General features: G+C 49.7%; 1 protein-coding gene across 7 annotated transcripts in view; it reads left to right on the top strand.

Moving 5' to 3' along the window:
• Positions 1-14176, top strand: part of LOC138722430 (sodium- and chloride-dependent GABA transporter 2) — a 39001-nt gene that overhangs the window by 1713 nt on the left and 23112 nt on the right. For 3 of the 7 annotated variants that reach the window (XM_069860591.1, XM_069860581.1, XM_069860560.1), the window contains exons 2-7: positions 1659-1724; positions 3171-3444; positions 8148-8282; positions 9317-9457; positions 10099-10183; positions 13140-13272. In XM_069860591.1, the coding sequence (XP_069716692.1) occupies positions 1659-1724; positions 3171-3444; positions 8148-8282; positions 9317-9457; positions 10099-10183; positions 13140-13272 (834 nt within the window). Of the gene's footprint in view, positions 1-1658; positions 1725-3170; positions 3445-8147; positions 8283-9316; positions 9458-10098; positions 10184-13139; positions 13273-14176 lie in introns of those variants that run through there. The other 4 variants (XM_069860621.1, XM_069860601.1, XM_069860570.1 and 1 more) reach the window with 3 other exon arrangements.

Raw genomic sequence — 14176 nt, 5'->3', positions numbered from 1 at the left:
CAGTATTCACTGTGAGGTGGTTTCTGTGCAAGGATGTTCTCTGCTTCTCACCATCTCATGCAATTCTTCCTCTGGAACATCTTCCCTGTTCATCACTGATATGAAGAGTAGAGCTGACTGTTTTATTTGGACCATTCCATTTAATTGTTGCTGTAAAGGAGGAGCAGTCCTTCATGAACTTGTCTAGTTTCTTTCTAAATGATGTTCTGTGGCCAAGAGTCCCACATTTAGTTCATTTCTGCACAGTGGGAGGAAAAAGTATTTCCTTTCGTTTTAAATCTGAATATTTTATTAGATGTCATTAGTTGTTGCACTATGAGATGTAGCAGATGATACATTTATCTTCTCTGACTTTTCTCTGTTTCCTAGACCTCTGTCGTCACCCCCTTTTTATCTAGGCATCTCTTCTTGAGACAAGGACTCATCATGTCACTCTTTGGCTGAATCCGTTCCTTTCCTGTGCCTCCCCTTCTTCCCTTTCCCTGTTTTTCCTGTAGGGAGTCTGGTGCTGTGTGGGTACACCATAGATCAACACAGTCATATCACAATGTTTGCTGCTTTGTTCCTGTCATTCTCCTAAAACCTCCTCAAACTGCAGCTCAAGTTTTGCTGCTGCTTTGCGGGCCTGGTACAAGGAAACTGAACCGAAAAGTATGATTTGTTTTGTTTTGTTTTGCTTGTCTCTTGCCACGGATATTCATTGATAGATGTAATAAAAATGTTTCAAAACCTTGCCTTACCTATGTCCTTGGACCATCACAGTTGTAACACATCTACCATGAACCATATCCCGTTCTGTTTGTCTTTTTTATGGCTTCAAAAACGGAGCTAATGTCATCAGGTAACTACCTGCAGTAATCCTAAGACCTCCTTCCCGAGCAGCCACAGCAAATATTGCAGCACAGTGCTGGGTGTGCGCATCTGGGGCTATTTTTTATCCCTGCTATGTGATTGTTCATCTGCTGCTTGATTGCCTGCTCCCATTGTGGCTTCTGGAGTGATGTCCTGGAGCAAGGCAGTGCTGCTCCTGGGAAAGACCAGTGGCAGAAATCCTTGCGCTTGAGGGAGGAGAGATTGCAACCTGCCACATTTCTGAACGAGCCTGGTTTAGGCCCTGAGTAAGAAGCAGCAGAGAGGTTAGCAGAGTTTATCTCCAGCTCAGAGCTCTGCTGCCCACTGGTTCTCCTGACCGTGATGTAGCCCGGCTGCCCCGCTGGGCATCGTGGGTTGGGCTGCAATGCAGGACCTTGCCGTGTGCCCATGTCCTCCTTGCTGAGGAGAGACCCCGTGATGGGAATTCATTGTTAATTCATATTTTATCTCTTACCTCTTCCCAGCAGGTCTTGGGGCTTCAGCTCCAGTGCTGTAGGGGCACCTGTGTATGGTGGTATCCTCTTTCTTTTGTGCCTCCAGGGACAGTGTTGGGCAGAGAGATGATGAAGAGTGGGACCCAGCAATCCCTGGACCTGGAGGGACAGCACTGGCAGAGGCAGTGTGAGCCCTTCTCACAGGCAGGGGGAATGAGCCCCTTTGCACTGGCCATGAAATCAGTCATGTGTAGGGTTTTGTCCAGCCCTGGGGGGTGGGGGAAGGAATGTGGGTTGGGCGAAGTCTAGGATTACACCACCGCTGAATTTTTCTTTCCACACTTTAAATAGCCAGCACCTTTTGGTCCTGCCTTTGCGTCTCCCGTCGGCTTGTGCCCCGACAGCGCCGTCCACAAGGTAACACCTCTGCCCCTGTTTCCTTCTGCCCTGCTCCCCCTGCTCCCCTCACCCACCTGGGTCTGCCGTGGATGAGAGGTCACAGTGCTCTTTCTGCCTGTTTAATAATTTTCTAGTGTGGAGGGGTCCTCCAACTCCTTCCTTGCAGTCGCTGTCAAATGCCTGCCAGTGTTTCTTGCTCCTCTTCATGTCTTGGAACTTTGTTTTATAGGGGGAGGGGAGGTGTTCAAAGTGCTTCTTTGCCTTCTTTTCTCACTCCCTGGATGGGGAAGAGTGTCTTTTGCTGCCAGTGCCTTTTCCGGCTCTCCTGGCAAAGGAATCGTAGGCAGGAATGAATGGCAAGTGTTAGGCTGGGCTGGGGAACTGCCTCTGTGAGGCATGAGAGAGGAAGGTGGCCTGCTTGGCACAAGGTCCTCAGCTATCCTAGGTTTGGCACCGGGGGCTGGTGGGAATCACAGTCCTTTGCCCCACGGGACTTGGCAGCCAGGAGGGCATCCTGCCCGCAAGGAATAGGCTGTAACTCCCAAATGAGTTACATTTGAGCCTCCTAGATGGCTGCAGCAGAGCTGGTGCCACCCATGCCAGCTGCGCCTATCTCCTTGGTGTGCTCTGAGGCACCAGCCGTGCACCAGCAGGCGCACTGTGCCCTGGCTTTCCTGGGAGGAAATGTGTCCTCTTAGAGGTTTTTTGGGGAAGGTGGGACAGCGGGAGAGGTGCCCACATACTGTGTGCTGATCTTCTACTCAGCAGGGATCTGTTTAGAGATGGGAGAAGCTCTTGCAGTGCCAAAGCTTCATGAGAGCAGTACTGTGGGGAGCTTCTGCAGGCAACAGGCAGATATTTGGAGGGGCAGAGGAAGAGATCTCCTTGGGAGAGGAGAGATTCCAGGTGGCCACGGCATCTGCATTCTCTAATTTCCTGCTATTAGAAGGGCAGCACTATCCTGAAAAATCAGCTTTTCTCGCAGCCTAGTAGATTGCCACCACTGAAAGCAGAAACTTCTTTTCCACTCTTATTTCAGTTTGTCCTCTTCCCACATGCAAGATTGCTGTGTGTTTTGTGGCTTTCATGTCATGGTCTGTAAAACCAGACCTTGGTAAGCAGCAATATCTCATCAGGTATTTGATCCCCCTCTTAGCCTCCTCCAGCCCTAGGTCTGTTCCCTGTACCTGTTGCAGTGGGAGCTCCAGCCTGGCCCTGCCACTGGATCTTCTGTGTAACACCGTGTTTAGAGGATGGGCTACCAGAAGCAGAAGTGTTTTGAGATGGGTCAGTTGAAAATAATGCAACTGACGGTGGTTTTTAAGGACTGGTTTTGGACTAAGTAATGAAATTACATGCGTGCTCTTACTGCCTTGCTGCCAGCAGGAATCAGTGTAAGGAGCAAGAGAGGAACCGTTTGGCATGTATGTGCACATATCCTTTCCTTGCTTTTGCCTCCTGTAGCCCAAATTTCTGCCTCTTGCACGGCTTGTGCTGAATATAACAAAAGAAACTCCTTCTGAAGGTGGGATGGATTACAGAGTCCCTGGTGCTGTCAGCAATGGTGAAACGGTGCCCGTGCACCCTGGCATGGAAAAGGAGACGGAGAAGGAGGACCGGACCTTGGAGCGAGGGCAATGGAACAACAAGCTGGAATATGTTCTGTCTGTGGCTGGGGAGATCATTGGCCTGGGAAATGTCTGGCGCTTCCCCTACCTCTGCTACAAGAACGGTGGAGGTAAGTGCATCCCTGGCCCCAGCAAGCCCCCAGGGTGCCTGCTCAGTGGTGTCCCTCCATGATCCCTCCTGCCTCTGCAACATCTGTGTCTGGCCCTGCTCACTCCTGGCAGCAGCTTCTCAGCAAAGCCCAAGCCATGAGTCTGAAAAGAGGAGCCAACCTACTGGCATGTGGCCAGCATCAGGGACCTGCATAGGGGCTGTTTTGACCACTGAGACACGGGTGAGCAAGTGGTGATATTCCAGGGTTTCTGATGGCTTTGTTTCCCTGAGGTTTGTGGAACCCTGGTCCTCCTGGCAAGGTGGATGGCTATCAGCAGGGGGAGGGAGGAGGACCTGTGTGAGGGGCTTAGTGCTTGAAGCAGCGTGACTCACCTCAGGCACCTCTTCCTTGAGGGGTACCAGGCACCCTGTGCGAACACGTCCTGGAGACATAGCACAGAGCAGTGCAGGAGGCTGCAGAGCACTGTGCTTCTCACGGGTGCTGCAGGGAGCTGTAGCATTTTCTGGAGGCTTAGGGAGCCTCTGAGGGACTCTTGACTACAGATCTTGGTCTGGTGTCCGGTCCTGGAAGGGTGTCCTCCAGGGACTGGTGCTGAAGCCAGGTGACAAGGTGTAATTGTGAATATCCATAGTCCTATGCTTAAATATTAAAATATCTTTGCGTACACATATATGAGGTCCAACACAAAAAAATGAGGCTGTACCTGCAACTCTTTTTATTTAACAAATTAAGGAAATCAGCTATGATCACCTTCACAATAGTTCCCTTCTGAGTTGACAAGGACAAGGCAGAGCAAGAAGGCTTTTCTTGCCTTGGTGCAGAACCACAGAATCCCCTCTGCAGCCCGTGGTGCCCTCACAACATCCACCAGAGCTGTGAGCCTATGGGAAAGAAGACATGTGCCTCCAAGATAGATGGCAGGGCCATGAGGTGTGCAGATGGGCGTGCTTGAGGGACAGTAGGGCATTATTGTTACCGCTGAGGTGCTGGCACATCGGTGTGGCTCAGGCTCTGCCCAGCAGTGACGAATGGCTGATCCTGTGCTAAGTTAGGCTACCTGTAGCTTAACAGCGCAGCTGGGCTTGCTTTTGTGGATGGAGGGTTGCCACGGGCTTTTACAGGTTTTTGTGACTGCTTTTAGTTTCTGGCTGCCTTTTAAGAGAGAAAACTATTTAAAAAAAACAAAAGCCCAAAGCTCTCCTCAAGTTTGGCTTTGGTGACACATGGAGAACAGGGAATTGTTCTCCCTGTTTGCTCATTAGTTCCTAATCTGGTGCTCCAGAAGGACAGAGGAGAGGGGAAGCAACACTTGGCTGGGAGCTACAGGGAGCAAGCGCCAGGGACCTGGGGCTGAAATCCCCTGGCTTGAGCTTGGGGTAGTCTCATGGGCCTCACTAAACAGCTTTCATCCCAGTGGCATAAAAGAGGATTAACCACTGTTTAACTACTTTCATGCCGTGCTTTGCTGAGTGCTTGTTTCTTTTCACCAGGTGGTTGGGCATTTTCTTTCCCTGTCGAAAAAGGAGGAATTTTTGTGTTTTCTTTTTCCAAAGGGAATGTTTCTTGGCTGCTTGCTGAGCCATGTCCCCTGCTGCCATATGCTTTCTGATTGCCATCCCATTGCAGGGGGTAGGATCTGGGACCCTGTCCAGGCAGCTCTTGCCTTGGATGCCCAGGGAGGGCACTGGGGAAAGGGGAGCTGCCACGTGTGGTTGGGCAGAAGAGGCAAGACAAAATGGTATTTCTCAGCCTTTTTTTCCTCTGAGAAATGGTCCTGAAGCAAAGCCCTGCAAAGCAGCAGAGACTGTGAGGAGTTTGAAGCCTGCAGGAAATTTTTCATCTCTGGCTCCTTTCCCATGAGGTTGGAGCAATGATGGGGCACAAGACTTTTCATGGAGAGAGGAAAGCTTTTCTCATAAGACTTCCCTTGGGGCAGGTTAGTGCAATGAGGCTGACACGGGGCTCCCTCCTGCCTCATGGAGCCCAGCCTGCTCCAGCTGGTGCTGTATCACATCCCTTGTTAAACCTCAGGATTGATTTTAAAAGCTACCAGAGGTTTTGTCCCATACTCCTTTGGGAAGGCTGGTGCAGGCACTTATTTCTCTGGTACTTCAATAAAGATCAGGGTCCTTTATTTAATTTGCTCCAGGCCAGTCATGGCCAGTCAGCAATCATTTACTCTTGTCCCAGCATTACTGTCCAGCTGGAATAGCTCTGCCCCACTGGCTGATGTTTTCTTCCCCCACTGAATTGTGCACAGGCACTGTAGATAACCGCTCTCAGCTCTTGCTTTACTGTTCTAAATAAGTTAGACTCTTTGCAAAAAAAGATATCTGTAAAATCTGAGCTATGCAGAGGTCAGTGGCTCACTTTTCCTTTGTTTAGAGATATTTCCACATAAGAAAGAAAGAGTCATCCCTCATATATTTAGTGCTTGGTGTTTGATACCAAGGTTCTGAACAATGAGGGGAAAGGGAGGTGGAAGAAGAGCAAAAGATGTTTTCTTTTGCTCTTGTTCGCTCTTGTTTTCACCTCCCAGAGTGGGGTCAGGCCCTCCCTGGGCAGGGTGGCCCCTCCAATTGGGAAATACCAGGTAAACCTGTCTGGTGGTGTGGCTGCGCTCCCCAACCTGGCCAGTACTAAGAATCCACTGTCATCCCCGCAGGTGTGGAGGGGAGGGGGCCGTAGGGTAGGGGATGTGTGGCAGGATGTCCCCATTCCCCTTCAGTGAGGCAAAACTCTGCCAGGTGTCAGGGTTCATTTGTGGGTAGGGTGGAGCAGCACGTGGGGCTGCTCAGGTGTGCTCCTGGCCCCCCATCCACACCACTGACTCCCATCACAGCCTGTCCTCCCTGCCGACCTCTCAGGCAGAGTAGGGTTGGGTAGGGTGCCTGTTCTGGGCCCATCTCCATGGCTTTTCCCTGTCTGAAGACCATCCTACCTGCTACCCTTCTGGCTCATATGGGCAAGCAGCAGCCTTCTGCCAGTTGCAATGAGATGGGGAGAAGCGGCGGGGCTGGCGATGGACAGGAATGTCCCACCCTGCCAGTCTCCCAACCTGGGGGGCAAGGGGAGAGGGGTAGATGACAGTCCCTGACCCAAACATGTCCCTGCAAATCCCTTCTTCACCCCACCATAGTTTTGCATTATTTCACACCCCTTGTGTTTGGACCCTCCAGTTAGACTTCCAAAACATGAACCCTGCCTGAAACCTGAGATAACCAGAGCAGCAGAGGAAGGTGACTGGCCAGACGGCAGGTAAGGGAAATCCAGGCTGAAGAGCTTGATCTGCCACTTCAGACACCTTCCCTGAGACCCCCTGGCTGCAGTTTAATTAACTTTTATATGAGAATAATCTCTTGGAAATAGCTTCCACTTTTATAATAATATGACGAGCTGGGAGTTCCCTCCCCTTTGCTCTCACCAAGTTCTATATACTGGTAGAGGGAGAGCATGTGTGTAGATACTTCTCATTCCCTAGAGCTGTCAGGTATCAGTATCCCTTCAGCTGCTGTTTGCCCACTGGCAGCTGCCAAGATGCTCTCCCTATCTATTTTGACTGCATTTTTTTTGCAAGAAAAGGAGTGCCGTGGCTCTGCATCCTGCCAGGGTGAGATGTGGAGGGACCTCTAGCTGGTCCCTAAAGCCCCTCTTCCCTCTCCTTTCCCCCGCATGCCAGCTAAGCTTCTTAATGAAATCTCTTGGGGTTTGGGTTTACATGTGCACTGGGGTTGCTATTTCCCATACACCCCCACTGACCGACCCCAGAGCCAGTTATTATCACACCAGTACAGAAAAGGTCTATGCAGGGAAAACACAGTTAGTGGCTAGCTGGGATGCCATCTCTGACTCTGCGTGCCCCTCTGAGGCCACCACAGCCCAGCTGCTGCTCTCTACTCAGGGCTACCCCTTTCCACAGCAGCTTCCCATCCTGCTTCATGTCCCTGCATTTGCAGCAGAGCTTGAGCATCTTCAGTGGTGTGTGAATGCAGCAGGGAGCATGGACTAGCTTGTAGGGCTGCCTCCTGTGCTCTGCAGGGTAAAAGCCGTTACTGCATTTAACATTAGCCTGGGGTAATCAATAGCCTGATGCATTTTACCTCTCCCTGACTGGTTTCATGACAGGGCTTGAACAGGAGGGCAGCCCTGCCTGCTGGCAGAAGGTACATACTTTCCTCCACTACTTGCTTTTCATTTGTATGTGCTGCTGTTTGGTGAGCAAATTATTGAGCAAACCCACAGACTGAGTGAAAGTGTCAGTCCCTATGTGCTCCTCAGTACCTTGGTGTTGTTATCCATGGGCTTGTCAGATTATTCAATCAGAATAATCAATGTGAAAGAAGTCACTAACTTGATTAAAAGTCACAATGGTTTTCCAGCAGCGTGTTCTCCTGTATTCCTATACAGCTATTGAGAACTTGTCTCACTCTTTTCTGCACAAAAATCAGGCATAGAAACTTTCCTTTCCTCTCCATCTTTTCTAAAGGTTGAGTTACTCATGCAGTCGCATAACTCTGGGAAATAAAATGTGAGGAAGATCCCATTTTCCTGGCATCCTGCCCTTGGTCTTTCCACTCTCACAGCCCCCATCCCTCCCAAGATGTCCCATGCTGGAGGGACCTGTCTGGTGCCAGGTTGGAGATGGCCTGACCCGAGTCACCCCACAGGGCTTACTACTATCTGCCACTTGAATCTCTCAGGTGCCTTCTTCATCCCCTACCTCATCTTCCTCTTCGCTTGTGGGATCCCTGTCTTCTTCCTGGAGACAGCGCTGGGACAGTACACCAGCCAGGGAGGGGTGACGGCCTGGCGCAGGATCTGTCCCCTCTTCGAAGGTAAGTGGGGCGAGCCCAGCAGGGCACGGCATGGTGGGGGGACCATGGGGCCCTGGGGAGATGAGCAGTGATGCCTCTCCCCACAGCTGGGGTCATTACATACCTCCATGCATCTTCTGCCCTCCCCTGAGGAGCCCAGCCTAGGAGGGCCATGGGCTGCCCCCTCCCCAGAACTGCATTGGAAAAACTGATTGCCTTTCTAGCCAAACAGTTCCCATCATTGTGTTGCATCCTGGCTCCCTTCTTCATGGCTGCAGCTCTGGCCAGGAGCTTTGTACCCAATCAAGGTTGTCCTCCAAGAGCTAATGATGAAAGTGCTTCTAGAGGGTATGAGGAACCTAAAACATACTACTATTTTTAAGTCAATGCTGTATCATTTTCCTGCATTTGTAGCTCACTTAAAACCTTAGTGTTGAAAGATGTCAGCTGTCTTAATAAATTGTAAGCAGTCAGATTCACTTAGCACTATCTAAGCACAGTCTTCCAGCCTCAAGCCACTTTCCATGATTTCTCTGAAAGTCTCAGTTTTCTCCTTTCCACATACCAAAACCTTCTTATGATCTTCTGTCACCTCCCAGAGAAGGTGTGTGGTATTAATACAAAAGCTTCTCCAAAAGTAAAAATGGATGAGTGAACAAAATTAAAAGTGAAGTTTGGAGAAAGAGATGCTATTCAGCAGGTGGAACACTGTCATGTGTGTTTGTCTCCTTGGGTGGCTTTCCAGCTATAATCTTCCCATCCCCTGCCCAGACTCTCTTTCCTTGCTATTCTTTCACCAGGGAAGGCTGCAGTATGGTGGTAGGAAGAAAGAGGCCCCTGAGACCCCTTCTTGGACACCCACTGATGTGGCATGGTGGGATTTGGGGAGAGGGTGATGGTTCTGGCAGCTGCTCTGCAGGCATTCAGCTGGCAGTGCAGTTAAAATATGGAGCAGATGAAAATGTTGGGTGAGCGCAGCGAGCACCTCCCAAGGGGAGTCCTGTTCTCATCTCCCAGTGCATGGGTCACCAGCCTTTGGGGCTCACTTTCTACAGGAATTGGCTACGCCTCACAGGTCATCGTCATACTGCTGAACTTCTACTACATCATTGTCCTGGCTTGGGCCTTGTTTTATCTCTTCAGTTCGTTCACCATCAACCTCCCTTGGGGCAGCTGTGACCACGAGTGGAACACAGGTGTGTGAAGAGCCCCCTCCCAATCCTGCTTGGGTGGAACAGCTGATCATAGAGGTGGGGAGTGCTGGGTCACTGCAGTGGTACTGGTGCTTTGGGGGAAGAGGCTTGGTTGATCTGTGTCCTTACTGGAGAGCACCAGTGCTGGCACTGCCCAACCACTTGCAACACCTGATCAGTGCTGTGCAGCGGTGACTTCCCTCGTGGCTCCCACTCTGGGCTTCAGGTACTGTGGGCACCTTCTTTCTTGGCATCTTCCAGTCTTCCTGTGCTGTGTGTAAGCCATAGAACCAGTGCTGGTCAGGCCTGCTCACCAGGCCTACTGGAAGGAAAAATTAAATCACAGAATCAAAGAATCATAGACTAGTTTGGGTTGGAAGGGACCTTAAAGATCATCTAGTTCCACTCCCCCTGCCATGGGCAGGGACATCCCACCAGATCAGGGGTTGCCATAGTCCTAGGTTTCTTGTCAACCTTACTCTAGTGGGAACTCCTTTTGTGCATTTTTGGGACCATACTAAATTTGTTCCAGTCAGTGTCAATGAGCATTGTCACTGTGGATGGAATGGGAGGGATATTTCAGATCCTCTGGTGCTCCAACGACTGCTACTTACACTCTTGTTCTCCTTGGGCTTCTCCCACAGAAAACTGCATGGAGCTCCAGAAGGCAAATTCAACATTCAATGTGACCAACGAAAATGCCACCTCCCCAGTTATTGAGTTCTGGGAGTAAGTAAAGGACACGTCTGTAACACCCTTTCCTCTGGGACACACCTTCTCTGGGCAAGGAACAAACCCTGCTGTGGCAATTCCTATTAACCCATCCTTTCCAGGAGAAGGCATAAGAGAGGAAACTGGGCAGGTCAGGATGAAGGCTCTCAGGGGCACTGCCATCAGTGAGGTCAACATTGCTGGACTCGTAGTGTTTGTCTGGAGTTATGCTGGCATGCCTCAGAGCCTCCTGATTTCATACTCTTCTGATTTGCATTCCTGTCCCTATGGACCTTTTGAGCTCCTTGGTTTCACTGACTTCAGCGATGGCTAGTTGACTGTGCAAGACCTTACCTCACGGATGCTTTGCCTCCTCTGGTCCTTGATATTTTGTTTATTGACCTTTCCCCCCTTATTCCTTCTCTCCTCCTGCTTCTCCCTTTTTCCATTTGTGCTGCTCCTCTCCCTGCCTCCTCCCTTGTTTTTCACTGCCAGCTGTGAGCTTCCTTTTACAGTTATTTTCTCCTGAAATGTAGGTGTATTCACTGCATGTTCTACATCCCAAGGCCTTGATTCAGACTTATCAAGGGTGCAAACCTCAATAAAATTTGTGGCAGTCCCTTGGGTATAATCACCATTACCCTAGGTTTGGATTACAGTTTATTTATCTACTGGATTATCTGTCGCTCACGTTCTATTTGGAGCAGTCTGTCCCATACAGTCCTTGACCTGCCTGGTGTCTACATCCAGTGTAACCATGCTTAGGACCAGCACATGTACGTCAAATATATAGGTGGAAGCAGGGTGAGATCTGTGGTGATCCACAAAGTAGCAGCTCTATGACTCTTCTTTTCCTGCATGTTTTGCAAGATGTAGCATGTTGAGGTGTTGAAAAGGAAACCTTAAAGCCCTGTGATGTACTGTGGGAGTCCATGTTGGTGATGCGATAGGTGATCTCTTTCCTTTGAATACATGCTGTGGTGTGATACCAGCATATTCTCAGGAGGCTTTGGCATGGTGCAAGGTGACTTTTGTATGTAGGCTAGTCTTAATCTTAAGGATGGGAAAGGGGTGATGTTTTTTACTTTAGAATGGCTGATATGCAAGTTGTCCTGATGAGAGAAGCTCATCAAAACTGAAATGAAGTGCTAGGGTCAGCTTACTTCACGGTGAAATTTGCTCCCTCATTTTTGTTTTCTCCCCTTCTGTTAGTTACGCTGAGGTACAGAGGAGCTTTACTTCTGGCATAAAGGCATAGGCCTGTTTGCTTCGGGTCTCTGATGACCCTCAGCATCTCCTGGAAGAACAGACACAATTAAGAGCTGAGCCCTGGCTGACAGACTGTGCGAGTAACCCCTCTGCTGCCACCCTGAATTTCCCTTGTGTCTTTAGATGCATGGAGGGCTCTGCCCTCCACAGTGCTTCCAGCTGCTGTCGGCACACAGAACACACAGTATGTCCAGGGCATCCCTGGCTCAGCACAGGGATGATATTTTTAAATTTCAAAGTTTTAAAACTTTCTTTGTCTGGTGGGTGCTGCCTAAGCCTGCACATCCCCTCTGCCTGCTGCTCACATGATTAGGTGACGGCATGACTTAGGCTGCTTTTCCTGAGGCTGGCAGCTGGAAAAGTTGATGTTCCCAGCACTTCTGTGTTACTGGGGAATGGGCATGTGGGACTGGAAATTTCCTTTGTCTATTGATTCCAATGCGGCTTTTGTTCCTACCCTCCCTGGACAAGGCGATAGGAGGTCACCATTTCCTTGAGAAGCACTGACCTGCCAGTGGGCTGATTGCATGTTTCTGAGGCCTCTTTTGGCTGCAGCACAGCACCCAGTTAGTTACGGTCTGCTGGCACCCTTTCCCCACTGATTACAGAGTCCACGTCCTTAAAACCAGGGAAAGAGCAACACGACAAAGCATATCTGGTGGAGCACAGTGATTTTTCCAACCCCCCACCTCATCCTCTTAATACGCTGCAAGGCTGTGGAGCAGGAAGGGAGGCAGTATATCTTAGAATGTGGTTCTCCAGGAGTGCAGCCCTCATTTTAGGATAATTGCTGCCTTTGCAGCAGGGTTGGCATTGCTGCTGGGCTCCAGGGTAGCGCATGTCCCTCTCCCTGTCTCAGGCTTGGAGTTTTGGGACTGCACCATGGTATTTCACTTCCAGATCCAGATGTGCAGTGTAGGAGATGGAGGAGGGAGAGTCTCTGCTTCTGTAAGTGATGAGGAAGATTGACAGACACATGACTTGGCCAGTGTGAGACCATGAGACCTTAGCTGAACCAAGGTCCATCTAGCCCAGGATCTTACCTCAACATTTGGTGAAAGAGGATGCCCAAGGTGGCTTTTTCTGACAGTGTAATGGAGTGGTTCTTGTTGAGTCTTTGTCATGGCATGGAATGATCTACTGCTCTGTGTCCTGAAGTGTGAAATATGTAGCTGCTCCTAAAGACAGAAGAACAGTGCTATGGAGAAGGGGTTAGAGGCTGTTGCTCCTTGGGTGGCCCTGATTGTTTCTGAGTGGTAAGTGCAATGTTTAACATTCACTTTGAGATTTGAAGCGTGTCAGAAGTGTAGGTGACCTTTGTAATGTGTGTGAAAGAAGGCCTAGGTGGTGCTTGTGTGTGCAATGTGCTGCTTGTTCTTGCAGAGAGAGAGCTCTTTCCACAAAAATAGTGAGACAGAGGAAAAATGGGAGGAGGATAGGAGAAGAAATATCTTGGCTCAACAGGCTACCACTGGAGTGAGCTTAGAAGCAAGTGTCAGGGTGTGATCCACCAGGCTGCCAGTACTTTCAAGAGGAACACACTGCTTGATTCCTTTGAGGAATCCTTGCAGCTCAGACTTGGGCCTTGCTAGTAAGATGTCCCTTCTCCCCAGAGCCCAGGCATGGTGAGAAGCAGCGTGGTGTTGGGAACATTGGTGGCCAACATCCGTGACACTTGGATGCTTCTTTGCTTCCCTCAATTTAGGAGGAGAGTACTGAAGATATCTGATGGCATCCAGCACCTGGGCAGCCTGCGCTGGGAGCTGGCTCTCTGTCTCCTGCTGGCTTGGATCATCTGTTACTTCTGTATCTGGAAAGGGGTCAAGTCCACAGGCAAGGTGAGTGCTTGGTTCAGATCAAGTCTCTTAGTCACAGCTGGAGTGCTCAATCTACTCACTTGTTGTACGTTCAGAGAGCTCCTCTAGGAGTTCCCTGGCAGCCTCTCTCTGAATGATCTGGCAGGAGCGTGTGGAGCTCAAATTGCAGTAGGAGTGTGAGCCAGGCCCTGTATTTTGTGTAGAAAAGGATGGGAATGCTGAGACATCTCAGATCATTAGCTTCCATGATGTATAACCTCTTCTGATCCTTCTCCATCAACAGGCCCTGGAAACCCCACAGTTTTCCTATTGAATGGGGTGGTTGCATGTTCCCTTCCCTTCCACCACAGTGTGACCAATCAGTGTGTTTTTGCCTCTGCTGGCAAAATCTTCAGATTAATTAGATAGTAATGAAGATAACTCTGATGACCTGCTCTCTCTGCCTCATCACCATCATCACCATGGGGATCTTTTCTTTTTGTTTGTCCCAGCTCTTCCTAAAGTTGCTCATATTTCCCAGCAATAAAGGTAATTTCTTTTTTTTTGCACACTGGTTACTGCATGGTTTTGGTTTTTTTTTGATGCATCTGGGAAGGGGTGGTGTCACTGTCTAGCTCCATCTCATGCTCCCTCTGTTGCAGAGTGTGCCACTTTCATTTGTGCTGACACTATTACGTAGTTTCTGCTACTGCCTCCTGACCCATTCTCAGCCAGCTTTGTTTGGAGCCAGCAAGAACAGATGGAAATGAAAAGGTTTAGTATGCTATCTAAATGGTGTCTTCTCTGCGTGCTTTGAACAAGCCATCATGTGTGATGGAGTGTAAATTTTAGCTGCACTCCTTTCCATCAGGTTGGTGGCATAGATGTTAGCAGTTTCTTGGCTTCCAGAATGGTCTGGGATTATGAAACATGACAGAGAAATCAA

Source organism: Phaenicophaeus curvirostris, chromosome 1 (assembly GCF_032191515.1).
Source record: "Phaenicophaeus curvirostris isolate KB17595 chromosome 1, BPBGC_Pcur_1.0, whole genome shotgun sequence".
Classification (NCBI taxonomy): domain Eukaryota; kingdom Metazoa; phylum Chordata; class Aves; order Cuculiformes; family Cuculidae; genus Phaenicophaeus; species Phaenicophaeus curvirostris.
This window is presented reverse-complemented; position numbering and strand designations above follow the sequence as displayed.